The 26,484-nt window shown below is 38.0% G+C and overlaps 5 protein-coding genes across 6 annotated transcripts; 3 read left to right on the forward strand and 2 right to left on the reverse strand.

The window, feature by feature from the left end:
- Window positions 1–481: 481 nt before the first annotated feature.
- LOC126610146 (beta-amyrin 28-monooxygenase-like) lies at window positions 482–4,751 on the forward strand. The gene is made up of 3 exons (XM_050278130.1): window positions 482–1,053; window positions 1,556–1,974; window positions 4,059–4,751. Exons 1-3 carry the CDS (start codon window positions 518–520, stop codon window positions 4,559–4,561), a joined length of 1,458 nt encoding a protein of 485 aa, XP_050134087.1. The 5' UTR covers window positions 482–517; the 3' UTR covers window positions 4,562–4,751.
- A 1,367-nt stretch (window positions 4,752–6,118) lies between these two features.
- LOC126612359 (mitogen-activated protein kinase kinase kinase 20-like) lies at window positions 6,119–7,504 on the forward strand. Its single transcript, XM_050280755.1, has one exon. It carries the CDS (start codon window positions 6,157–6,159, stop codon window positions 7,132–7,134), a length of 978 nt encoding a protein of 325 aa, XP_050136712.1. The 5' UTR covers window positions 6,119–6,156; the 3' UTR covers window positions 7,135–7,504.
- A 1,690-nt stretch (window positions 7,505–9,194) lies between these two features.
- Window positions 9,195–13,801, reverse strand: LOC126609558 (uncharacterized). Its single transcript, XM_050277404.1, has 5 exons — window positions 13,210–13,801; window positions 11,368–11,418; window positions 10,903–10,965; window positions 10,745–10,813; window positions 9,195–9,886 (listed from the first exon to the last, which is right to left on the reverse strand). Exons 1-5 carry the CDS (start codon window positions 13,576–13,578, stop codon window positions 9,596–9,598), a joined length of 843 nt encoding a protein of 280 aa, XP_050133361.1. The 5' UTR covers window positions 13,579–13,801; the 3' UTR covers window positions 9,195–9,595.
- A 1,412-nt stretch (window positions 13,802–15,213) lies between these two features.
- On the forward strand, window positions 15,214–20,263 carry LOC126610737 (uncharacterized). 2 transcript variants are annotated; one of them, XM_050278853.1, is made up of 5 exons: window positions 15,214–16,276; window positions 17,042–17,127; window positions 17,474–17,585; window positions 19,003–19,055; window positions 19,774–20,263. In XM_050278853.1, the coding sequence occupies exons 1-5, from the start codon at window positions 15,304–15,306 to the stop codon at window positions 19,951–19,953; spliced, it is 1,404 nt and encodes a 467-aa protein (XP_050134810.1). In that variant the 5' UTR covers window positions 15,214–15,303; the 3' UTR covers window positions 19,954–20,263. The 2 variants fall into 2 exon arrangements, with proteins under 2 accessions (XP_050134810.1, XP_050134811.1); XM_050278854.1 differs by having other exon boundaries at window positions 17,045–17,127.
- Window positions 20,240–22,291, reverse strand: LOC126610736 (uncharacterized). The gene has a single exon (XM_050278852.1). The coding sequence runs from the start codon at window positions 22,194–22,196 to the stop codon at window positions 20,448–20,450; it is 1,749 nt and encodes a 582-aa protein (XP_050134809.1). The 5' UTR covers window positions 22,197–22,291; the 3' UTR covers window positions 20,240–20,447.
- Window positions 22,292–26,484: the final 4,193 nt, after the last annotated feature.

The raw sequence follows: 26,484 nt of genomic DNA on the forward strand, positions 1-26,484 counted from the left end.
TTATTTTTTTTGTAAGGAAATAACTACTAAAAGTAGACAATGATGTTCAATTTTTGTATCTTTGTTAGTGGTGGATAAGGATGATAAATATTTTTCATACGGAGATAATTGTGTCAAATGTCTCGAATCTTTTTCATAGGTGGATAATAATGATGTTACATATCTTCGTCATTTTTTTTTTTTCATACGTAGGCTGTAATCTTTTCAGACGCCGATCGACTCTCCGGAGTCTTTCTTGGGTGTTTTTTTATTTATTTTTTTGGGAGAACCTTTCGTGGGTGTTTGGCGCGCTAGAGCTCTTACCAACAAGAACCTTCAAAACTACTACTACGTAGACTGGCCTGCACGACTGCACCATCAAAGACTGCCTAATATTATGGCCTGCACGACTGCACCATCAAAGACTGCCTAATATGATCTGTCATTCTCACGTAAACCGCCTATAAAATATCATGAGTTACAAACTGAAACATTCAGATTAACAAACTGGGGCTCTGCTTAAACAACAAAAAGAAAAATGGAGGAGCATTATTTCTTTCTCAACCCATTGTTCTGGGCTACCTCAGTTTCCTTCGTCTCCCTCTCTCTAGTTGTCCTCTTATATAGGCACAGATCCCAATTCACTAGCGAAAACCTCCCGCCAGGAAATGTGGGCTACCCCGTGATCGGAGAGAGCTTTAAGTTCTTGGCTTCTGGATGGAAAGGCCAACCTGAAAAGTTCTTCTTCGACCGAATAACCAAATTTTCCTCCCAAGTCTTCAAGACCTCCCTCTTTGGGGAGCAAGCTGCCATCTTCTGCGGTGCGGCTTGCAACAAGTTCTTGTTCTCCAACGAGAACAAGCTTGTCGCTGTTTGGTATCCCAGCTCGATCCAAAAGGTCTTCCCTTCTTCCACTGAAACTTCTAAAAAGAAGTTTAGAAAGTTGATTCCGAAGTTCATGAAGCCTGAGGTTTTGCAACGATACATCGGCATCATGGACACTAGTGCCCGTACACACTTTGCTGATGCTTGGGAAAATAAAAACCAAGTTCAAGCCTTCCCCCTCACTAACGAGTAAGTCCAACTATTGTGTACATCAAGAAATTTATTAATTTATATATTTTCTTTCTGGTAGACTTTTGTGAATCTCAATCTCAACAAAAATTTACTATTTAGATTCACATTAAAATATGACGATAATGGATTAACATCGCAAGATTTATAGTTTGATAACACATATGTACATTTATAGATCAATTCCATATATTTCGGATAGGGATATGAATAATGAAGCTAAAAATTATGAATAATGCTAAGTAGACTAACTTTTTAGACCACATCTGTAAACCATGTGATGTGTCACCAATAAAAATTAAACATGTTAAACAATGCTTAAGTAAATAACACTCATTAAATATTAAAACAATATATAATATGAATTTGAATTAGAACACCATGTTCTAATTCTTTTTCAATTTTTCAAAGAATGAAATTTCAAAAACCCCATATAAAGCTTGGACGTACGAATATTTGGTTTTTATATGATATATAATGTGTGTTACGTACATGAATATAGCTACACCTTTGGTCTTGCTGTACGCCTGTTTCTGAGCCTTGAGAACCCAAAGGAAATGGAAGAAATCGGTCATTCAATCCATCTGTTGAACGCCGGAATCATATCAATGCCGATTGACTTCCCAGGGACCCCATTTCATACTGCCATAAAGTCCTCCAAATTCATCAGGGACAAGCTGCATAAGATAATTAAGCAGAGGAAGATTGATTTGGCAGAGGGCAAGGCCTCCCCAACACAAGACATATTGTCACACATGCTGTTAACGTGCGATGAGAACGGAACGTCCGCGACGGAATTGGAAATTGCTGATTGGATTAATGGGTTGTTGATTGCTGGCCATGAAACGACTAGCGCTACCTGCGCTTTCATTGTCAAGTATCTTGCCGAGCTTCCTCATGTCTATGATGCAGTCTACAACGGTAACCAACTGTCAACATATTCTGACCAAAAAAACTGTCAACATATTTGTCAAATACTATCCATTTTAGTCACATGTATCATATTTTTATCTGAAAATATAACTTTAGTCCTTAAAACTTAATTTTCTCCGCATAAAACCGAAATAAGTTGTTTACTCAAATAAAACTCATTTACTCGATTCCACATCAGCAAATTTATTAAATATGTTTGACTTAACACATTTAAAATTTTGTGGATGCCTAAAATACCCCTATTTGAATGTCTGATGTACACAATTAATGCCATGCAAATTATAAGGGAGAATTAATAATTTTACTAAAAAAACATTTGTTACAAATTCATTGCCTAATATATAATAACAATAAAACATGTCTAATATATTGACATTCTTAATTAAGTCACTAAAATTATATTTTACATATTAATATAGGTAAATTATTTCACACGCATATATAAAAAAATGACTAATATATGTAAAATTTCATGCAAAATAATTTACCTAAAAAAATGTTATTTGATTCAAATAGTGCACCTACTATTAAAATTTTAAAATGTTATATTGCTCAAAATAATTTACCCTATCTATGTAAAATACATGAAAAATAATTTACCTACATAATAAACAAACCCAATATATGCAAAATAATTTACCTACATAATAAAGCAACATTATTTTATTTAATACTAATTTACCTACAAAATATATTATTTCTAATCATAAATTTACAAATAGGTAAATCAATTACATATAATAATTTGTTAACATATATGTTAGTACTGGGCATATATTTGAACGTATAGTAGTACTATATACATATAAGTAAATTATATGTATATTGAACTTTTAGTAGTATGATATACTTTTGAATGAATTTATGTATATATATAATTTATATATGTTAGGGGTAATAGTATGTGCAATAATTATTTGTTCGTTATAATTAAGGTAAGTAATAATATTTAATGATTTGATTTGAATATTGTGGCACAAGTTGTAAATATTTTGTAATAATATGTCAATTACTTTTCTATTTGGTAGTCTTTTTCAAATTTAGATGTTTAAAATTAGATGAATTTTTATCTAGGAAATAAGAATTGCAAATGTCTATATCTAAAGAACCCTATTTTTATTTATACTCGAAATTCTGTGTTCGAATCTCTTTTCCCATAATTCAATATATACAGTATCATTTTGTTTGTAAACAGAAATTTTGATATTATTGAAGGAAAATTTAATGAAATTTTTATATAGCTACAAGTACAATCAAGAGAAGGTGAAAAACCAATTAAAGTTTGATCCTGTTGATAGTATTCGCTTTTGTATACATATATAGGAAAGTCGATGGATTTGAGCCCTACGTGATATAACTTAAATAGGAAAGGAGCCGCGTGTCTCTAGAAAGCCAATGGATCATATGAGCTCAGTTTTTCAAGCATTTAAAAAGGGATGTGCTATCCACACACCATTTTTTACTTCTCACACACCCCTTGTTAATTTATGTTCGTTGATTTTCTTCAATTCATCCGATCCGACGGTCGAAAACTAAAAAAGTGTGAGAAAAGTAAAAAGATGTGTGTGGATATCACACCCCTTTAAAAATGAGAATTTTAACGAAACACTTTTGGTACTATTCACTTTTAACAAAAAATCATATTTTTATCTTTTCTAATATCATTTACTTACACATTTATTTGTTATTTTTCATTAATCTAAAAAAAATTGAACTTTCCATTAATTTTCCTTTTAAAAATAAGATTTTTAGTTTTATTCTCTCGCACTCCCAATCTCTAGGAGAGTCGTGGTGTCACAAAATGATTTAAGATATAAATTTATTATTATTATTATTCTAAGTCTATAATATACTAATGATGCTGTTGTCCACTTATTTTATATAATATAATGTGAGGTGTGACATTCACATCTTTTAGAGATTGCCTTTTCCTAGGAAAAGACAGAGGTACACATGAATTTCCAAGTAAGCAAATAAGAATATTTATTGAAATAATTTTAAATGGCAACACATATGCATTTATTAGTCGAGTGTGGTGGACTAACAGCGCAAAATTGTCTTATACTTAACAGAACAAATGGAGATTGCAAATTCAAAAAGTCCAGGGAAGTTACTGAACTGGGATGACCTTAAGAAGATGAAATACTCATGGAATGTAGCTTCCGAAGTGCTGAGAATGTCTTCACCTGTTCAAGGAGGCTGGAGGGAACCCTTGACCGACTTCATGTTTCATGGTTTATACATTCCAAAAGGGTGGAAGTTATATTGGAGTGCAACCTCAACGCACAAGAACGAGGCTTATTTCCCCGAGCCGGAGAAATTCGACCCGTCAAGATTTGAAGGAAGCGGACCAGCACCATACACATATGTTCCATTCGGTGGAGGCGTACGGATGTGCCCCGGCAAAGAGTACGCAAGATTGGCAATACTAGTGTTCATGCACAACTTGGTGAAAAGGTTCACATTTGAGAAAGTTGTAGCGGACGAGACGATTGTTGTTAATCCATTGCCCGTGCCCGCTGAAGGACTTCCGATCCGCCTTTATCCTCACACCCAAAAAGAAGTATCAACTTAGGCTTGATGCCTTGTTTAAAAATAGGTGGAATTGGATTGTAGATGAATTGAATAAAGGAGATTTTAAATCCAAATTTCCATTAAAACTGTTATTACAGTTTTTTGAAATTGGAGTAGAAATGGTACTGATTGAAAATAAATTGTTTATAATTCGTTTGAATTGGAATAAAAATTTGTATGATTCTAAAATACCTTTTTTCTAAATAATTTTTTTTATAGTTACTTAGTATTACGATCTAGTGGTTTTCCTCTTTCATTTGTAAGTGAGAGGTTTTATGTTTGATTATTGCCAAATGTGAGTTTAAACCATATAATTACTAGTTCATTATGAGGCTAAGCATATCTCCTCCCCTTAGTGTAGATAATATTGTTTGTTATAAAAATAAATAATTTTTTTTATGAACTAATCAAGTCAATTGATATAAAATTAAAAATTAAAAAACTAACTAACCGAGCCCCAACCAATCGTTCCTCTCCATCTTTGCCTCTCATCTTTCAACAATTTGAAATTGAAGGTGGGTTTGTTGCCTTTGGGCAGTGGTGGTTGTGGTGATGTGATTTTTTTTAACATTTTTCTTGCCACCTGTTGTCTCTATTTTTTGAAAGAAAAAAAAAATGTGAAGGAGGACATGCGCTGGGCAAAAAAAAAAGTGAAGGAGGACATGCGCTGGGCACGGCCGCTGGCAGTGGTGGTTGTGGTTATGTGATTTTTTATAAGATTTTGCTTGCCACCAGTTGTCTTTATTTTTTGAAATAAAAAAAATTGTGAGGAAGGACACGCGCTGGGCACGGGTGCTGGTAAACAAGGATAAGGGGGTTTGTTACGGCTGGACAATTAAAAAAATTAAAATTTTGTGTGCATAGGATATGGATCTCCTCCCCTTTCTTTTCTTTTCATTTTTTTTTCTTCTGTTTTTTAGAAAAAGTAGGATATTTTCTTTTTATAAAATATCTTCCAAAAATGGGTAGAATGGTAAAAAGGAGCGGAAATAATACTGGGTATTGTAAATTATAATAGGCGGTTGATGTAACGTCTAGTGGAAGATGTGGAACCCAAATCAAAGTGTGAGAACATACTAGTGGAAACTGGAAGCTTTGTGGAGGCGACGGCTGAACTTGGAGGAATATCCAAGAAAGATGCGACTTTAAACCCTAACTCAGTATTGCCATTGTATTTGCCCGTAGCTTCATATCCAAGTAGTAGTGGAAGTTGAGATAATTTCCCTAAATTCAAGTCATTACTCTTTGCTTAGCTGTATGGATGTAGTTTCCAGAGTCAAATTAAACACACTTGAGAAGAAACTGTTTTGAAAGTATTATACCTTTTACCTAGTAACTTGTCATTCACGTGACAAATCCAGATTGCTAAACATTAAACCTGACAGTTATATACAAAAACTTTATTATACATATCTCTTGAACCCTACTATGCATGTTGCTATTATCTATATATATATATATAGAGAGAGAGAGAGAGAGAGAGAGAGAGAGAGAACAAACAAGCAAGTCGCGATTCTAAGAAACAATTACAGACGAGCGGCATCACCTTATTTCTTGTGAAGAAAACAAAGAAATAAGAAGTTGTGAAGAAGAATCATGAAACGAAAGGCTCAAGAACAATTAGAAAAGGGACAAAAGAATCATGGAGTGCACTGGTTAAGAGGGGAGATGATTGGAGAAGGAAGCTTTGGGTCTGTGTTTCTTGCCACTCCCAAGAAACCAAGAACGAGCAAGTTTCGCAGTATGTTTGATTTGCCTGCTGTGATGGCGGTTAAATCGGCGGAGGTTTCTACTTCAGATCCTATTCAGCATGAAGCGGAGGTTCTCTTTGAGATCAAGGGTTGCCCCTTTGTTATCGAGCGCTTTGGTGAAGAGATCACAACCACTGACAAGGGTGACATGGTCTACAACTTGTTGCTGGAATTTGCCACAGGAGGAAGCCTTGACGGTTTGATCAAGAAATCCAACGGTAAGGGATTGCCTGAATCCGATGTTAAGCACTACACGAGGACAATTCTTGAAGGGCTTAAGCACATACACAAGTGTGGTTATGTTCACTGCGATTTGACGCCGGAAAACATTCTTCTTATGCCTAGTACGACCGCGTCTAATGTTAGTACTGCTAACTTGGTAGCCAAGGTTGCAGATTTAGGATTGGCTAAGAGAAGGAGTCGATGGAAAGGCAATCCCATGTATGCAGACGCATGTGCTTGGACTGATAATGCACAGGATGAGACGTCAATTGATGTATGGTCCCTGGGTTGTATTGTACTTCAAATGCTAACCGGCAAGCTCCCATGTGAACTTGTCGAGTTCTTGGACATGGCTTCTTTTGAATTAACTCCCAATAGCCCTGCTGAGATCTCAAGCGAGGCTAGAGATTTCCTGAAGAGTTGCTTTGCCCGGAGACCTCGGGAAAGGTTGACAGCTGAAAAGCTCTTGCTCCATCGTTTTGTAGCACAGCCACAAGCATCAGAAGCCAATGGTCATCATATCCAGGTGGTTAAACAGCGGAAAGGAATGTTGAAGAAGGCGTCATCAGCTCAACTTTCGGCAATCCAGATGGTTTCTTAGTTAAACCACGTGCAGACTACCACACAAGGTCTACCACTGTACCCAGAATTAATGCCCATCCTGCAGGTCGTGTCATGCCAGTTACCCTATAGAAGTGAGTCAAGCGACATTTTCTTGACCGCGCTTCTGAAAGAAGCAGAAAATTTTAGCATCCGAAAGGGATTCTAATGTGTTAGTGTTTTGCATAATATTTATATGGTTGTGGATTTATATTTTCCTCATTTAGTGGGATAAGACTTGATTGTTATTGTTGTTGTAGATTAATTTGTTACCCGTTTGTTTTTTTAACATTTGTAAAGTTGCTTGAAATTAATTATTTCAAGTTCGTAGACTGAATTGTAATAAAACTCAAATTAATCTTGCAAGTCAAGGTTTATTGTCCAATGTTTCAGAATGATTTCAGGTTGGCTTCTCGGCATACAGATGGAGTTGAATTTTTTTTTATAATTATTATTAAAGAGAGTGGAGGGTTCAAAACTATTACAATAATTTAAGAGGAGGGGGAGTTTTGAATCCGGGACGTAGGGGTGCAAACCCTACACTTTATCCACTAAGATATTAGAACACATGCAGATGGAGTTGATTGGTTTATACACACTCTTTGAAATGTTTTGACTATATGAGATTTCTAGAGCATGGGTTAGTACTTTCAAAATGTTTTGACTAGATAAATAATTACGATCCGCTCACACTTTGCTTTTGCGACCCCTTATGAGCTAATGAGACCAAGGCGACTTTCAACGACAAGTGGACTTGGCAGTTGTTCAGTTTTCCTACGGAATGGGTGATGATTGGATAAGTATTGCATGTCTTTTGTGTTTGAAATTGAACATCATATTCCCTATGTTCACCCCAATCAAAAATCTCGCAGAACAGTCATATAGCTTAATCAATTGATCACCCAGACCTTGGTGAACGCACCAAGCTTTTGGTTTCTGCCTAGGGCTATACAATCTTGTGTGCCAATTATGTTTGTCCACCTGAGGCCCATCACCATCCATTCTATTTATAGTGTTACAGTCGCTTACTGGGTACGACATGAAGTTTTCGTACTTATGCATTTGGTGTGTAGTTTATGTACCGAGTTGCGTTGCTGCAACATAGCAATATGGATCCTCAAATAAAAATGTGAATCTATGTCAATTATGAATCTCCTTCAAATTAACTCTTTAGAGCCCTTGCAAGTGATTTCTTAACCGCTTATTCAAGGAAAGTTACACATCAGAACCACAACAACGTACCAATATAGATCCTCAAAGCTAGATGTGAATCTCCTTCAATCTCTTTCGAATTAACTCTTTAGGCGCTTGCAAGTGATCTCTTACCACACATCACCACCATCACACAATGTTTGGTCTTTGAGTGTGAGTATTCAGGACTATTGTGATGACAACCTAGTCTTGACAATGATCACTCTTTCCAAGACTCCCTAATTTAAACACTTCAAACATAACGGTACTCGTAAGTTTGGAGCTGGAAATGGTTTGAGTGAACTCTCTCCCAGACTAGGAACGTTGAAAATCTTAACTTGTATTTCTCTGTGTTGAGGTAGTACATATGGCTTTGGAATGTTTTGATTGATTTGCTTCTTCGACAATTTTTCTAGGCATCTAGGTTTGATAGGGGATACTGGGAACTCCAAAGCCTGGACTTTATTTCTCAGCTCAAGGAAGTAACCATAGTGGTTTATTACCAACCCGATTTTATCGCTATGATTGAAGGCTACAGATAAAAAAACAACTAACAAAATTATTGGGAAATAATCCTTTCAGGAACTGATCCAGCAGCCGTTAGTCTTTTAGGTTCTCGATTGCAAATAGCTCTGAAACCCAACTGCCGTTCCACACAGCCAAAGACGGAAATGGCGTCATGGCAACATCAAGTCGCCGGAATCGGTACCTGAAAATCCGTATCTCCATAATTTGAGTTCTTCCCAGACCAATATTAGCAGGGTTGGCAGCAGCAGCTCTGCCTACACTTCCAACCTTCATTGTCCAAAACTCCATTATACAAGGAAACGGACCCGAAAAGATGATGAAAAATAAAATAAAATGCAAGAGTGACAATAACAGAGAATTAAGGTATTATGGAGTGTGATTACATTAGAGTCAATATTTCCACAAAAAATTATAATAAACGAAAAAAAAGGGACAGGGAGGAGGGTTCCCAAAGAACTTCAGACAAAACATAGAAACCTGGAAATGTGAAAATGTGTTAAGGGTTAGGATCTCTACACTACCCTCAGTGATTTCATCTATAAAGAAACAAAATAATATCCGCCGCGTTCACTTCATAAAGCGGCGGAGGAGACGGGCTTTTATACTTGCACTTTCAGTTTGTCAACCTAAAATACCGTTAGGAACGTAGGATGGATGAGTTCTATCTTATTAAGCTAAACGCTGCTGCAGATCTTGGCGCCGCGTGATTAGAAAACTGAATAATAGTACAAATCTGAATCTTCTCAGCTCGTTCCATATAAAACCTCGGAGCCAGGGTCCTCCCCAAATGGAAGATTTAGATCAGGTAGCGAAAAGGCAGTGTCTCGGCTCCCAACCTCTTGTTGTACCTTGGAAGAAACATTTGAAGGACAGGAGCTTTGTGAAGTGCCAACGTTATTGCAATGAACACTTGTTTTCATTATTGGAGCAGTGTCACCAACCGCATTTATTTGCTCATGTTGGTGCCAAATGGCTTCACCAGACAATACAGGTGTTGTAGCCTTCATTTTTGTCTGCGGCAACTGCAACTCAAGCTGTAACCAAAAGATAAAACCAATATTACAAAACATGTTATACATGCTGGTAACCTGAAAATGTAAATGATTGCATACTTGGTTCTTTGTCGTCTCGCAAATGATTAAAAAAGCAAATCTACACTAAGCTATCATCGACATAAGTTATGTACTCCTCAAAAGTAAGTAATTTCTTCAAACTTTCATGTTGATAATTTCTTAATACAAGAATTTTCAAACAGAGTGTGAACAGTTAAGTTTTCTTTTTCTATTTTATTCTATAAGCTACGAAACAAGTAGTTCAATGGAAGAAGCAATTCTTATTGGAGGAAACTACAAACCCAGAAGACCATATTTTGCACTATCCATGCATAAAAAAAGTCAACCCTCAAGAAAAGATGAAGCACTGCATCATAATTCATGGAGCAAGCTGGTCACTGATGCATAATATACACATAATGTCCATATGTACATATTCTGACAGAGGTGGACTTCCTACTTAAGTGCAATGGGATGGGAAATGTTTTGCCAGGATAGCAACTCTAAGAGGATGAAACGAAAAGTCTACAACTTTCAACATCTGCATCTTAACGACACAAAAGAGACCGCAAAATGCAGGCGTCAACCACTCCTCTGAAATGACTAAAGGCTAAAGAATCATGTTAAACAATACATAGTAAGGAGAGAAACTGGCAAATTACGCATAAAAAATCCTATTAGTGAAATTTATTGTAATCCTATTAGGTAAGGCTATTGCACAACAGGCACATATATTTCCGCACAATAGTCACTCCGTTACGACTTTTCGGACTAAGTTTTAGGTATATCATAAATGCATACATATTTAGAGCCTACAGAGAGTAGTAACAGCGCATTCACCTTCACTTTTTTCAAGCTTTCATTTGTGGCCCTCTGCTTCTCAACAGTGAGGCGTAGAGTTGCCAATTCCTGCTCAGAGAATAAATTAAAGAAATCAATATCCAGGTATCTCCACGAAGACATATTGGGACATATAGTGTAGTATCTTTAAGACGTACATTTTCCAAATTTCTTCTTTCCTTCAACAGCAGACTCTCCTCCTCTTTTAATTCAGCTAAAGTCTGCATGCAGCCACAAGATTTTATCACTACGCTATGACATATGAATCCAACAATATTCAGCACACCACCACAAACAAACCAAAGAAAGAACAGGGGAGGAGAAACTATTGAAACACAGCCATTGAGTAAGTAATTCCGAGGATATTTACGCTGTAAATGAAAGAGGTCCCAAGTTTAAGCCCCGTCAAGGTCACTCGTTCAGAGCTTTTAGTATGATCTGCTCAGTAAAGATATCTTACTCATGACTTTCGGATACTTATTACCATTAAGAGTTAGAACTTTTTGTGGTTTGAGTCTTTGAGCTAAGACTTCAATTAGCCAGAATACATAAACTTAATTGGACTTTCTTCATAAACTTTCCACGAATATCGTACTAGTGCAAATACGTAACGGTATATTTACCTTCTTCTTTCTTGGCCTCTTGAAGATGGTTGATTCATTTCTAACAGCAACCTGCACGTACCGAACATAACACAACTCAATAAATTAGTCAAACAAAACACTACTCAGCAAGTTGTACAGTTAAAAAAAAAAAATACATATCAGAGCTAGCCGGCTCGGTGGATATAGAAAAGGCCGCAAACAGCTTACAAGTGAAAAAAAATATAACCAGGTACACATGTCAAACGGAGTGATCGAAACCACTGCAAAGTCCATGTAACAATAAATCCACATAGGTTGTTAGAAGGAGTTCTATTATGCATATTCCTATAGATATTCAAACTCGCACCGCTCCGAGGCCAAAAAGAACTTTTAAAGGGTTTTTTTAATGACTTTCTCGTGACAATGTCAATGTGCGTTTCACTTATGTACATATGGTGACAATTTCAAATGAGCAGCCCACACATTATGTAAACTTCCCATACTCTTTTTAGTTACTTTCTTGGAGCAATTCGCGTCTCAGTTTTCGACCAAAAAATGTGCCTACTGCAATCATTCAACCTACCAAAAATAAAATAAAATAAAAAAACAGAAAACCCTAAAGGGCACCAAGCAACAAAAATTCAGCTTATAACAATTTGGGAGAGACAACTCCACCCAAAGAGCCACTTTTTTACATCTTCCTTTGGGACCCACCAAAGCATAAACAGGCTAACATGCCAGGCTGTCACTTACGATCTCGTGACAGACAGTCCGAACAAAAAGTTTTCCCATTTGACTGAGTTTCCATTGGATCCAAGCTTGACCTCGTCTTTCCGTAAGAGGGACTGTGTACCCATTGGTAACAATATTTGTAAGGCTACGCTATCCACGCATCAAATTTTACTTTTTACGTACTTTTTGTTAATTTGTATTCGTTGATTTTCATTAATTCATCTAATTCGACGATCAAAAGTTAAAAAAATGAGTGAAAAGTAAAATAGGTGAGTTAATTCTTGTTTTAATGCTGCATATGGAATAAACGACGTCGCAGGGCGCCCATTCGACTTGGTCGTTACCATGCGTCTGCAGGAAACGCCAAACTGCGGCCGACCACACCCAATGATTTCCCCCTCACTGCACAACCACTACCAGCACCACACCAAACCACACAACAGTACAACACGCAGACCTATTTTGCCACCAAGGCACGCCACCGATAAAGCAGGTCACCCTGTTTCTATATTCCCCAATTGCCCTCGAAGTTTCAAGTACCGTTTGACTTTGGCAGAAAGTATTACGTCATTTCATCACTCCGACAGAAGAGGGTTGGGCTTAGGGGAGTGCTGGGGGGTTGGCTGAGACTTTGTTCAATGACGAAAATGCCACTCATAGAAGGGTATTTTGGGGTTTCCAGCGGAACAAGCGTGACAGGAGCGGAAAAGACGAGTGAAAAAACGTCAAAGCGTCATCGCGTCCTCTGAAAAACCCTCAAATCAAAACCTAGAAAATAACGGAAGACGTTGACAATGGTAAAACGACAGCGCCCAGTCCAAACGACCGGCGAGCAGAGAAACCGGTACGGTGTGCGAAATGACCGAATTTTCCCCGGCGGCAACGATGCATCCACAAGCAAATGCAACGTAAGGGCATAATAGTCAAAAGGACAACGACTGGTTGGAAGCCCCCTCCACAAACAGACTGCGGAAATAGAAAGAGACGGACGGCCGGGTTCCTCTCCCGTGTAAATACCCTAGCTTCTAAGGGGTAGTTTCGTCAATTAGATAATCCAAAAATTAAGATAAAAAAGTAGCAAAAAAAAAGCCACCGAACCAAACCCCGGCCCGACCCTAATGAGTGACAGTGACAGAGACATATACACACCTTAGATCTCGCGGCATCGGTCGGCTTAAGCAGCTTGCTGGACTCTTCGGAGCCGTCGACGCCGCCAGCCGAAGTGGCACCGCTCCAGGAAAGTGGCGTGGTGGGGCTGGCCCTGGCGCCGCTCGACTCACCCTTCTTGCTCTTTCTGTCCTCAGCATCGACGTCGTCGGCATGGTGGCGACGTGGCACGTTCCTGGAGCGGCGCTGCCTTACGCACCACCGCAAAGTCGGAAAGCTGTGAATACTACTGCGCTTCGACGGCGGAGGCGGCGCGGAGTGCTTGAGGCGGAGAAGAAGGTCGACGACCGCCGCCTCGTCGTTCATGGCGAGGTTGACCCAGCCGCCGTCACTGTCATCGGGGGAAGTCATAGTGTATTCACTGACGGTTTTTTGCTTCTCCTGGTTTTTTGAAAAGAGAGAGAGGACGAAGAAGAAGAGGGTGGCGAGAGAGAAAAGGGGAGAAAGAAAATCTTTTTAAATTTATGAGGGTTTGTCTGTGTGCATAAAGAAGAAAAGAAGGAAAGAATATAAATATAATTGAAGCTTTGTCGACTTTCTTTTCTTGTGTTTCTCATCAACAACAAACTCACAGGTCACAACTCTTCCCCTTCTTCCTCTTTGTGTGGACTTTTCCCCTTTTCTTTTTTTTTTTTCTTTTTTCTTTTTTTTTTCTCTGGCGATCTTTTTCTCAATTTTATGGTGGGCCATCGCAGTGGGAACAAGTGGCAGTGCTGGACCAACCTCGCGTGGCCTTTTTATTTTTATGTTTTTTGTCTTTGTTAATGGTTTTGATGGATGAGTCGATGACACACAAAGTTCATTTGTTAGGATTGTGGTGTGGGTAGACGAAGGTGGCACTGGAGGTGAGTGAGAATAATTTTTTAATTGCGACAGAAACATAAATGGTACATTACGTGTTTTAATAAAAGTAGTGGAAAATTTTATTATTTAAATTATTAATTTTTTAGCACACATATCATATTATTTGTATAATGATACGTGATATATCATCTCGTATACTGGTTACACTGAAAAATCTTTCAGAACCAAGAATTGGGGCAGGTTTAGAAGATAGTGACGTCTGTCAGTTAGTGATGCGGCACGTTTCGCTTCGGATGTGTACGAGTTAGTTTTATATTTTAATTGTGGAGTTCTTTTTTGTTTTTTAAGTAAATCATTTCCGTAAAAAGGGACAATTTTTTTCCAAAATTAATTTACCCCAAATACACTTGTAAACAAAACAAACACGGGCACCTAAAGCTAACATAAAAGAGCCCAACCAAGGGTCCAAAGCTAGATACAAAATAAAAGAAAATTCTAAAACCCTTCTACCACCACCACAATAGTATTTTCCTATCAAACCGAATCGATTTCCCCAGCAGACATCAAAAATCCTACCAAGCAGCACCGCTGATATTAAAAGAAGGAAAATCCCATTATCTAGCCACGAATGCCGCGTCAATCTCGATCAGAAATTGAAAGAGGTCCGTAGATTTACCACAAACAAAACTGCCAAGAAAAGCATCTTAGTAAAAAAGGTGGTGTTGCAAACACCCAAGCAAGAGTGACCATCGAAAGTCTACGCATCTTTTTGAATGATATTCGAGATACCATTGAAGATTATTTAGATTTCAAACATTCTCAAAAATTTTAAAGTTGAAAAAAATGATCTACTTTGATTCTAAAATTTTGAAATAAAGAGTAAACATTGTTTTTTATCCAATCAGTTTGAAAATCACCGCTACATAATCAACATTTGACCCATTAAAAGTTGATATTGGACTAAGATACTTGTATTTACTTTATACATTTACTATTTAACGATCAGATTTGCAGCCAAATAGATAAAATATCATATTTAACCGTTAGATAATCATCGTATTAAGTAAATGATTGTAATTGGTCCTCCAAATTTGAGTTAATGACACATGGTTTTGGAAGTCTCAAAACTGCCACATAGCCAAACCCGGTCCGACCTCGACAAAAAACCGGTTCCTAAACCCAAGTACCCTTCTAAACCCAGTAGTTTTCTTCCTCTCCATCTTCGTCTTCCTCAAATTCCAAAACCTAGGCCATCATCCATTTCGGCTAACAATGGCTCTCCAACTGAGATCCAGGCACCGAAACCTCACGAACCCATCTCTCACCCACCTGTTCTGCACCAAATCCTCCTCCTCCTCCGACCCATCTGACCCAAAGGACCCATCTGACCCGAAGGAACCCACCGACCCAAATCCCCAATCTCACTCTTCCTCTCTCTCTTCCTATTTCAGCGACGTCAAAGCCAGCCTCAGGCAACATCAACAGCAGCAACAACCGCCGCCGCCGCCGGAACAGAGAAGACCCACTCCTCAAAACCCCTCATATCCAAACCCTTCTCCCTCCAGGACCTCCAAAGTTGCTTCCTTGGAAGAAATCCGCAAAAACCTCTCCGAGTACCGGCGCCGAACCTCCGTGCCGGACCCCACCGAATCAGGCCCTGCGGCTTCGCAACATTCTTCTACGGCTCCAGGTTTTCCACAGCATATCTCTTTTCAAGAGCTCTACAAGAGAAATGTGCTTGGCAAGGCTGAGGGTGGCAATGCCAATAGTGACCGGAAGCTCTCTTTCGATACGATTCGAGAGAGTTTGAGGAAGATAAAGAATCCCATTGTGCAAAATGATAGAAAGGACCCTTTGTCATTGTCGCGGTATACAGAGAGTTTGCGCCTGGAGCCGAACCAGCCGAATGTGATCGGTGGGACTGGCACTCCTTTGCCATCGTCGATTTTCGGTAAGGAGTTAAGAAAGGAGAAAAATGCAGAAGATGGCTCGATTGAAATGAAGACGAATTTCGTGAAGATGTACAGTTATGCAGAGTTGGGGGAGAAGTTGAGGAAGTTGAGGCCGGACGAGAAGGGGCAAAACTGGTTTTCATTGGAGGAGTTAAATGAGAGGCTGATGAAGTTGAGGGAGATGGAAGAGAAGGAGACTCAGGCCGCCATTGGCAACCTTACATTCCGGGATTTAAGGGAAAGCTTGGTGAAGTTGCAGATGACGGACCAGGAAAAGGCGAAGAAATCATCGAGTAAGTGAGCAGTTTTGTGCTGGATTTCTTTATTGTCTTGTGTTATTTGAAAAGTTTACTTCTTGAAATAAAAAGTTTGTTTGCTGAGATGTTGTACTGATGGAATGGGATGAAATTGAACAGATTCCAGCTTAACAAGCCATTTTCTGGAAAAACTTTTGTGCTACTTGCTAGATAGGTGCCACAATTCCGTATTGCTAATTATTGAACAAGAACCTTTTAAATTATATTTGGATTTAGTTCCAAAGTTTGTTATGACTGTAATGGCTCCAGGCTTTATGACAAGGTAGAGTCTAGTCTGGTGCTCTGTTTCTGACAATTTGGGATAAACTTGAATTTTTCAGTATTGTGTTGTTTGCGTACTATATGTTTTGTTTGTTTACAGAATTCATAGGTTTAAGCTTGCTTTCATACTACGCGTGAAATTTTTCCATGTTTGGAGTAAGTTATATGTGCTTCAAATATAGTGATCTTCCCCAACTGAAACTAATTTGCTTTCCTTCCTAGTTTGATTAAAATTTTGAAAACGAGGACTAGGTACAGGAATTGGCTCAAGTTCTATCTTCTGTTTTCTTTCCAAATAGAAGTGCTGGATTATCACAATGTAAAGTAAAAAAGTGAATTAACAAATTTCAGTTTGTTGGTTTGTATGTTTTAAATTTTTAATTTACAGCTAAAGCTACAACAAAATTTTCAAATTGTGTTGCGCGATTGATTTTATTGGATGAGTATCTTGCAATTTACTGATTGATTCTGTTGTTGCAGCAGTCCAGAGAATTGATGTCTTGTCACATATAGGTCGAACTCCAAACTTTATGCTGCAACCTCCAAAGGAAAATTTGGTTGAAAAGGCAAGTATAGCTTTTCTGTTAACTTTACACGTCAGTTAAGAATTTGCACAAGATTCACGTAATTCAAATACTCAATTGTCCTTACGCCACCACGTGCTATGATGTTGTCCTCAATATTAATCAGCCTTCATAACAACACATAGTATGCACGACTGTCTGTTATCACTTGAGGTCTTATTTGGTTCATGTTGTATGCTATCTGTTTGAAAGCTCAGAAAAATTTTGGTTTTCACTTAATAGATGCTTGAATTGTTGTGATTCTCACACGAAATAATTCTACATTGCAAATTTTGTTAATTTTGATCAATAGTTTGGTGCCTAATATATTAATAAAATGTTTATGCAGTATTTCCATCCAGATAACATGTCTTCTGCAGAAAAACTGAAACTTGAGCTTGCCAAAGTTAGAGATGAGTTTAAAATGTCAGAGTCAGATTGTGGTTCTGCTCGAGTTCAAGGTATCGGTTTTAGTTTTGGGTTCATTACACCTTTTATTTGCAGAATAATGAATTTTTCTGATTTTCTTGTCCATCATGCCAAGTGTTCTATCTTTATCATTGGCACATACATTCAAGCTAATTTTTGAATTGTCCAGAAATTTAATTCCTTTTTTCTTTTGGGTTTTTCAATTTACTTGCAAACAATATTTCAATCTCCTTTCATCCATAACATTTTTGTTATCTTTTGAAAGTTTTCTTTCTATATAAAACTCTGTTGTTGTTGTTGTTATAATATTTATTCTTTACCAATGCTTGGTGGTTCAAGTGGTAAGGAGCTTGTTCCCCTTAAACAAGGTCTCGAGTTCAAACCTTGTGAATGGAGAAGCCAACATTGGGAGAGCTTGCCCCCCAAATGGGGTCCGACCTGGCTCGAGGGATTAGTCCTCGCCTACTTGCGGGGGATACCCTGGATTCATCCAAAAAATAAATATTTATTCTTTGCTATCACATTATACTATTCATAGAGAAGACAAAGGTGAGAAGGGTTACACACAAAGATGTTGACACTGGTTTGCATCGCAGGGTTGTGTCCTCTTATTATTTTAACGGGTGATAGCCCCCTTTACTTTTGCTTTTGGTAAATAAACATCAGAACAATAAAAAATTCTAGGCGCCTTTCCATCATCAATGGAGCTAACTAAAGTAATTAAACAGACAAATAGGAAGAAATGTTTTATGTTTTTGGATATTCATGTAGTGAAGGTTCAAGAGTTTTGGATATGTACTTAGATGGTCTGTGGGGTTCAATAAGGGTGTTTTACGTTCGTATATTCTACAAAAATAACATTGGTTGTCATGCATCCTCTTCATCGAGGGCCGTTTGTTGAGCTTGAATACTGCCAGAGTGGTTCTTTGCTTGGTCTTTGGTGTGGGGTAGAGTCCTCACCTTTGAAAATTTCAAGAGGTCATTTTGGGTAAATACTTTGTAGCTGAAAAAATGCTAGGAATCAGTTCACCACTTTCTGCTATACTCGGCTTCAGAGTTGTCGTCTACTTTCCTCTACTTCTATGTGGTTCAGTTAGTTATATCTGGCTCAGTGAAAGGTTTCCTTTGGCGGACGGCTTCCTTGTGTATACGAAGAGACAGAAACAGTAGACACTTTTATGTGAAAAAAAAGTTGTCTTGTTTATCAAAAAAGGGGAGAAAAGGAACAAGTTGAAACTGGGATTTATTATTTTAGCTGTTAAACGAGTTAAAATGGTTTATGACCAAGAACTGAGTTGAAGAGAAAAAATCTTCAACCCCACACTCCTTTTGCTGGGGAAAAATAAAGGGTTTAACTGTGCTGAAATTAGTACATACATAGCACGTTTATCCCTTCTGACACTTGATTTGAAGGTTAACTAATGTTTTGTTTTCTTGGTTGCTCTGCAGTGGCACAATTGACAACAAAGATCAAGCATCTATCTTCAGTTTTACACAAAAAGGTCTCTGTGGAACCAATAATCTTCTGTTTTATGCTTTCACGTTTATATTTCATAAATTTATCGTCATGCTAATATTTGAGGCAATTTGACTCTTTTCTGTTTCTAGTGTACAATTTACATGCTACAACTTTGACTTGGGTTTGAGATAATTTGTGGAGTTTTATTAGTCCATAGTAATTAGAGATAAAGTTAATGGTCGGCATGTTGGGTGGATCAACGCAATGTATCTATTCCTAGCTTTTACTCTGAAAGTTGACCTTGAAAACAGATTTTGACACTAGTGTGCAACTATCTAGGTGCTGGTGTGTTTGGGTTTACACTCGTAAGTTTTTCATGATTCTGTTTACCAAATTCCGCACTCTTGTAAATACAGAGGTGAGTACTAGACATTTTGAAATACATATCTAATGCTCAGACACCGACATACATGGTGGTACGTACTTGCCACCCTCCCATTACTCTTATAGCTGTTATCGTAGTTATTGTTAGCCTTAAGTACTCCCTTTAAACCTCACTGGACCAAAAACTACTGTCGATAGATATGGGTCGTGAGATATGTATTACTGCCTTGTACCCAATAAAGGAATGAGTCGTCAGGGTTTTCCTTGTGACCAATAAAGTAAAAAACCATATGCTGGTGTTGGATTTTAGGATACCGAATGTGTGCCAAGTTGTTTTATTACTCAATGTAAAATCTTTGCATATTTGTTTTATGTAGGACAAGCATTCTCTGAAGGGTCTTCAAGCGATGGTGCAGCAGAGGAAGAGGTTATTGAAGTATCTTCGAAGAACTGACTGGGATTCTTACTGCCTTGTGCTCTCTAAACTTGGTCTCCGGGACAAGCCAGAGTTTCTTTCTAAACTTGGTCTCCGGTACAAGGAAAATAACAAGAATTAGACCAGTCGACACTGTTTCTCCGTTTCTTCAAGCATTTTGGTTCGTGCCCGGGCAACCATTACTTCTTCCAGTTTTGCGGGGAAGAAAAGCGAAACTGAAGGCCAGTGCTAGTTTCGGTTATATTTTCTATCTCTACGTTTCGTTTTTGTTTGCTATTTCTCTCCAAGTTTCGGACTTCCTTCTGCATTCGATTTCTGGTCGTTTCTTTTTTCGCCGACAGGATAGAATTTTTGTAATTGGATTACAAATTAGGGGATAAATGTATTAAGTTTCACTATATTAAGCATATTGAAAGATCTGAATTCATTCTCGATTGGTTCGGATGCAAATTGGTTGAATATTACAGTTCCGAAGCGAAAACCATCCGTAAAACAGACTCTAAACTTGCACAAATACAATCCTTTAACACATCTTTACTCCTAAAAGGCATAAATACAATATTTTGAGTCTTATTTGCAGGAGAAGTACCATAAATCATGTGTGGTTCGCTTTCCTCACTCACAAACAAGGCACCCATGAAGCAAGAAAAAGTTCCTTTGGCTTTCGGTATGAACATAACCAGGAGGCGGAACTATTTTCTTCAGCGACGAAGAGAAAACCATCCACGAAACAATATCAGCACTGACATTTTTACAATGCCACAAATTTATCTCCCTCAGCCTTTTGCAGTTCTTCACGACTCCCTTCACCCCTTCTGATGTCAAACTCCCGCTGCCCGCCAAGTTCAATTTCTGTAGGCTGGGACATCTTTTCCCAATCATAGCCAGTGCCTCATCATCGATTCCCGAACGCATCCATTTCAATACCGTCAACTTCGGAAGTTGAAACTCAAGGAGTAAACAAAGATTCTTCCTCACTCTACCATCTATCTTCAATTCCCTGATCTCAGAGCATCTCTTTAGTACTTCCATAATGCCTTCTTCTGATACTCCCTTACAGCCGCTCAAATCAAGCACTTCCAAATTGGGGAAAATAGATGCGAAACTTGTCAAAAAGGCATCGTCTATTGAGCTATTTTGAGCCAAGTTCAGCGATTTCATTTGATTGTTTGCCTTACAATCCGTCTCAATGTCTCCATCCCCAATACCTGTTCCTGCCATTTCGATTGTATCCAAAACCAGACAGCTTGTTATGAGGATGTAGAAGGTGATATCGGTCACCTTACTGCAATAATTAAGGTTAATATATCTGATACTATGGAGGAACAGGGATAGCTCGGCCATGTCCTTGTCTCTGAGAAAATGTGCCGACTCAAGATCTAAGTACTCAAGGGACTGGTACTCACTCAACAAAACCCGAATTCCAGCAAAACTATAGTTTGTACATCCAGAAAGAATGAGCTGCTTTAGAGGCAAATGTGCTTCTGCAACCGCATCCAGAAATTCATCCGAAATCATCCAACCCGAAAGATCAATAGCCAACAAGGCTTTCCAGCTTATGAATGGTACTTGGGGTGGTACATCAAGGGAAAGGCTCCTAGCCGAGATATAATTCAATTGGCGACAGTCACAGAGGAGCTTAGATATGCCATTCAGTGTTATGAAGTGACAAAAGTTCAACACAATTTGGCATAAAAACAAACAGTTGGTGGACAAGCACACAAGCGATTTATCAGTGATGAAGCTATTACCAGAAAGGTGGATCTTTCTCAGGCTCTTGAGCTTCTTCGACAGCGATAAAATGCCCGAATCGGATATCGGCCTCGAGATAGGGGTGGAATCCGAAATCCCAATTGGGGAAAAACCATATTCATCATCAGGGCAGCCGATGTCAAGCTCTTCAAGGCATGGAAAAGAATCTGCAATCAAATTCAGATCAGAATCCCCAAAACATCGGATTTTGGAGCAGTTCAAACTCTTCAAATTCTCCAATTTCGAACCCAACGATCTTAAACCAACCGCGGGTAAAGTCGCCTGATCGGAAACGTTGAGGGATTCTAGGTTCAACCCAGAGAGCGCAATTTGATGGAGAATTGGGTTCATGTCGCCATGGAATTTGGCGAGGTCGATGTGTTTGAGACGAGGGAACCGTCGGAGAAGACGAGGGAGGAGGGATTGGAGTGCTGGATCGGAGCGTTTGAGTTTGAGAGTGGATAGAAGGCGATTGGTGAAGGAGAGGAACTGCTTGCTGACGAGAGAGAGTGAATTGAAGGGAGAGGGGTGGTCTGGGTCTAGGTCTAGCAGTAGCTGTTTAAGTATCAATTCCCAGCATTCTTCTGGCAAATCTGCAGATTTCTCTGCCATTGCTGTTCTTCCCCAAGGTTTGGAAGAAAGCTGAAGCGATAGAAGTGGATATGAGGAGGTGGGTGTTGCGGGCTTTAGCTTTAAGAAGAAGTTCACTTAAATAAATAAATAAAAAGAACTTATGATATCATATATATGATATTTCAAATATGGTCACGCTCTCTAAAGTAGAAATTTTGGTTTCAAATTTTGAAAATTTTGGTGACTAGCTTCTAGGCAAATCTCCTCGCAGTCTCTACACTCCTACCTTCTACCTCCTTTATCATTGAGCGGTCATTTAAGCCTTCTTCAATTTTGGGCTAAAACTCAAATTTCCACTTCTATTTCCTTTTAAAACTCAACCCAACCTAAGGCTAAAATGTAGCCTAAAACCTAAAACTCAAATGAAAGTCAAATTTAGCTCAGCATTAGTGGGGTTGGCCTACCATATATGTATATTTTATTTAGTTTTATATTTATAAATTCATTGAATCCAACGGTTAAGATCTAATTTGATGAAATTCAACAGTAAAAAAAAAATTAATAGTACAAATTTAAATCTAATGGCTAAAGTAATTAAAAAAATCTTTTATTTGTTTCATATTTTTTTCATAGTGTTTAACGAGTTTCATGGTGTTGGTTAGTGATTTTTCAGTATTTGTCAGAATCTAAATATTTTTAGGTGAAAATGTTCATAAATTCAATTAAGATTGTCTACATAATTTTTTATTTAAAAAAAAAAGTTACTTTAAGAAAAAAAATTAGTCTAAATTCATTTTTTAATAATTTAGAGCTAAAATTTTAGGCCAGAAGGATTTGAATAGAAAAACTGTTTCTGGGTTAAAACCTAAATTTTATGGGCTAAAAATTTTAGGTTTTAGGCCAAGGGTTGAAGATGGTCTTAGGGGCCTTAGCTGGTGATTCGGGCTGTTTCTCTCTCGACGATGAAGTTTATCCCCTATCGTCTCATTGGCCGACCTTGACTCCTATTATTTGAGGTCATATCTAGTATTCAGATTTTACCTCGATTTGGTACCGCTCTCATCGAAAATCAATTTTACGACATAGACGCTTATGACTTTCCTCTCTATGCCCCGCAGTAATGATTCCTCTGACATTACCACCTTTACCACAACAATGTAGTCCATATGTTGATGAGGTGTGATGCCTAGTAACGGCTATTTTCACACACTACTCATGCTCTCTTTATAACAGAATTGAGAGAAAGAATCCAACGTAGATTCTTGAGTGTTGTAATCGATTTTGTTAGTGTTTTCAAAGCTAATGAGCTCGATTTCCAATTAAATTTAAAGCATGAAATCACTGAGAATGTAATCTCAGAGTTGCAGAGTAATGGAGGAAGGAAGAAGGAAACCAACAGTTCTTCACCAATAATTAAGACGTCTTAGTATCGAATCTCATGAATGTCGAGTTCGTTACCAATTTATTCATCACCCCTTAGAATAAATATACCGTTGTATAAAATTTAAAAAAAAAAAATTCTATACCCACACAGCATGTATTCACGAAAGGCAACACAAACCATAAAAGAAAAAGCAACACACTATTTCTAGTACATTTACTGACCATATCTCACATCGAGATAATGTGATACAATATCGTTCCTCTTTTAGCATATCCAGTTTTCATGCTCATCGAGAATGTATTCGCCAATGCAATAGGTCGTAGTACTAATTTGATTTAGAGTATCTTGAATAGCAAGGGGTGTGATATTTCACTCCTTAAAAATACCTGTCTGATTGACTTAAAACCCCAAATATGTTTACAATTGAAGTATCTACAGAACAGGATTCAACCTAAAGAAAATATGCCAGAGGCACAAAATTTTGAAAATTATTGAAATATAGTTGACCCTTTTTTATTTGAACGATACTCTAATCTAATCTAAACAGTAGCTATGAGATTTAGATTTTTAATTTTAGGTATTGAGTATCAAGTCCTATGTTGAAAATTCCTCGTTTAAGTTAAGGTTTCAACTCTGTCTCTGGTCAGCAATCCTTACACTAGAATGCTGAGTCTCATCTTTAAGATTTATGTTCTCGAGTTTCGAGTCCTTCCTCGACCTAACACCACCTTGCTTAGCGTATTTCCAACGAGAGACCGTATGTTAAGATCTCTACCCACTACAACAAATCGGTCATTTACCTAGAAACATTTTAGTGTGAAACTTATCTTTCTCTCTGTAGAGTTCCTTTGGCGAGGAAAATTTTGAGTTCTAGCAAAAAGTGAGCTCACTTTGATCTCCATGCTAATGTGGAAATTTTTTTCATCTTACTCTAGGTTTAGTGGGAATTATTTTTTCTTCTCGCCAAAATATTGGCTAGGAAATTATTACTTTTCTTGCTAAATAAAATTTTTAGCAAGAAAATGAGTCCCACTATGGCACTCCTGTATTCCCAAATGTGTCAAATATGGCGATGTTTTATTCAAAAATATAGTGAGAAATATTTTAATGAGGTTGAATAAGGATTCAGCGAGAAAATAATTTCTCGCAGACAGCCCAATATTTTTCTAAGGGTCGTTTGGCGTGAGAAAAAAAAAGAAAAATACCAACTAAACTCATTCAGTCACTTTGCTTCAATCTGTCGCTTTGTCTCTCTTTTTCAACCACTCTCTCTGTAGAATGAGAAAGCAGTTAAGGGCGTTGCACTCTTGAACGTTCTGAAACACTCTCCAAACTCATTCTTGTTGGTTGAAGACGATAATGGTAAGCTTTGCACTCTGTTGACGCCCCAAAATGTCACATGCAAGCCCAACCAAGTCTCAAGACCCAATCGTATAAAAGACCCCAAACCAAGCCTAAACACATGCAGAGGAATAGAATCGAGAAAAAATGAGTACTTATAATCATGCCACGCTACAGTTATTAAACCAAATAGAAATCACGCTACGCCTACGGAAATCCGTGCATATACGTCAAGCCAAGCCTTATCACTTTAAATCACTATTCATGCTAAAATAAGCCCATGTCACATGTTCGGGGATTGCCAAGTGAATTGTGGTGTGGATCGTTATGGAAGTTCAATAGGCCTACGTGGAGTCAAGATTATGGAAGACTTTGGGTTGCTTAGGAGCCCAAAGATCTAAGCCAATAACCTTTGTAATTCACATGGGCAATTTTGAGAGAAAACCAGCCTAGTTTCTTTATTTCCTTAGCAAGCCAACCAATCTAGTTAGGAAGGAACCAAATCCTAGCCTTAATTTCACATGAAAGCCTAGCAAAGTAGACATTTTAATGAAGAGAGAAGTTGACTTTCATTTCCTAGCTCACTCTGAAGATCAACGCTTGAAAGCCAGGAGACGCATTACCAAAAATAACACATGTGGAAGTTGACCCAGAAAAGCAACGCCTCGGAAGAAAGTCCAACGTAGGCTTTACGAGACCAACGATATATATCTGTCTTATACAAGAAGAAAAGCCATAGTGAGACCAAGAGAAAGAAGAAGAAGACCAAGCCAATGTTAGAGATTTCTTGGGAATACTAGAAAGGGGGTCATTATCCTACAAAAGGAAGGTTAGAAACCATTAAAGGAGATCCAAGAACTCAACCTAGAGAGAAAAGCTTAGAAAGTTAGGAGGATTGTATTGCACCAAGCTAGGAAAATCTCTCCCTTAGTGCAAACAGCCACAAATCCCAGAAAGCATCACCCCTGCAACCTTAGTGTTTTCCATAACCTTCCTCTGAGCATACTAGCCATCAGAAACCTTGTTACCACCCTAGGAAGCCTAGATTATTCAAACAAGAACACCATGCAACCATGCTAATTCTCTATCTCATGCTAAACCGATAAACTTCTAGCTTCCAATCATACCTCACTTGAGCAAGTCATTATTTGTTTAACCATGCTATCTTTGAGTCATTAATCCAACTGAGATATTTCCTAAGACGTGCTAATCCTTTCGAGATATTCCGGAACTTGGTACAAAACTGAACCGAGGGAGACAAGAGGACGTTCTCAAAGCCTGAGTCTACCTTAACCTAAAAGTCCCCAACACACCTTCATCTTTTCTTCGTTCTGGTCTCTTAACCATAACGCCAATTTCCACTTGTCTCTTTTCTCTTTTTTTTTTTTCCAGCTTTGCACTTCAATTTATCTTTTTCTTATTGGGTTCACTTTGTTTCCTTCTTTCTATTTTCCCTTATGTGGTATTTGAGTAATGTTAGGGAAACCAAATTACAAACCAAATGATGTGTCACCAATAAGAAACAAGCATGATAATCAACACTTAATTAATAATCCAATTATTTACAACCATATCATTTAGTTTGCAAATTTGGTTTAAAAA

Source organism: Malus sylvestris, chromosome 17 (assembly GCF_916048215.2).
Source record: "Malus sylvestris chromosome 17, drMalSylv7.2, whole genome shotgun sequence".
In the NCBI taxonomy this organism is placed as follows: Eukaryota; Viridiplantae; Streptophyta; class Magnoliopsida; order Rosales; family Rosaceae; genus Malus; species Malus sylvestris.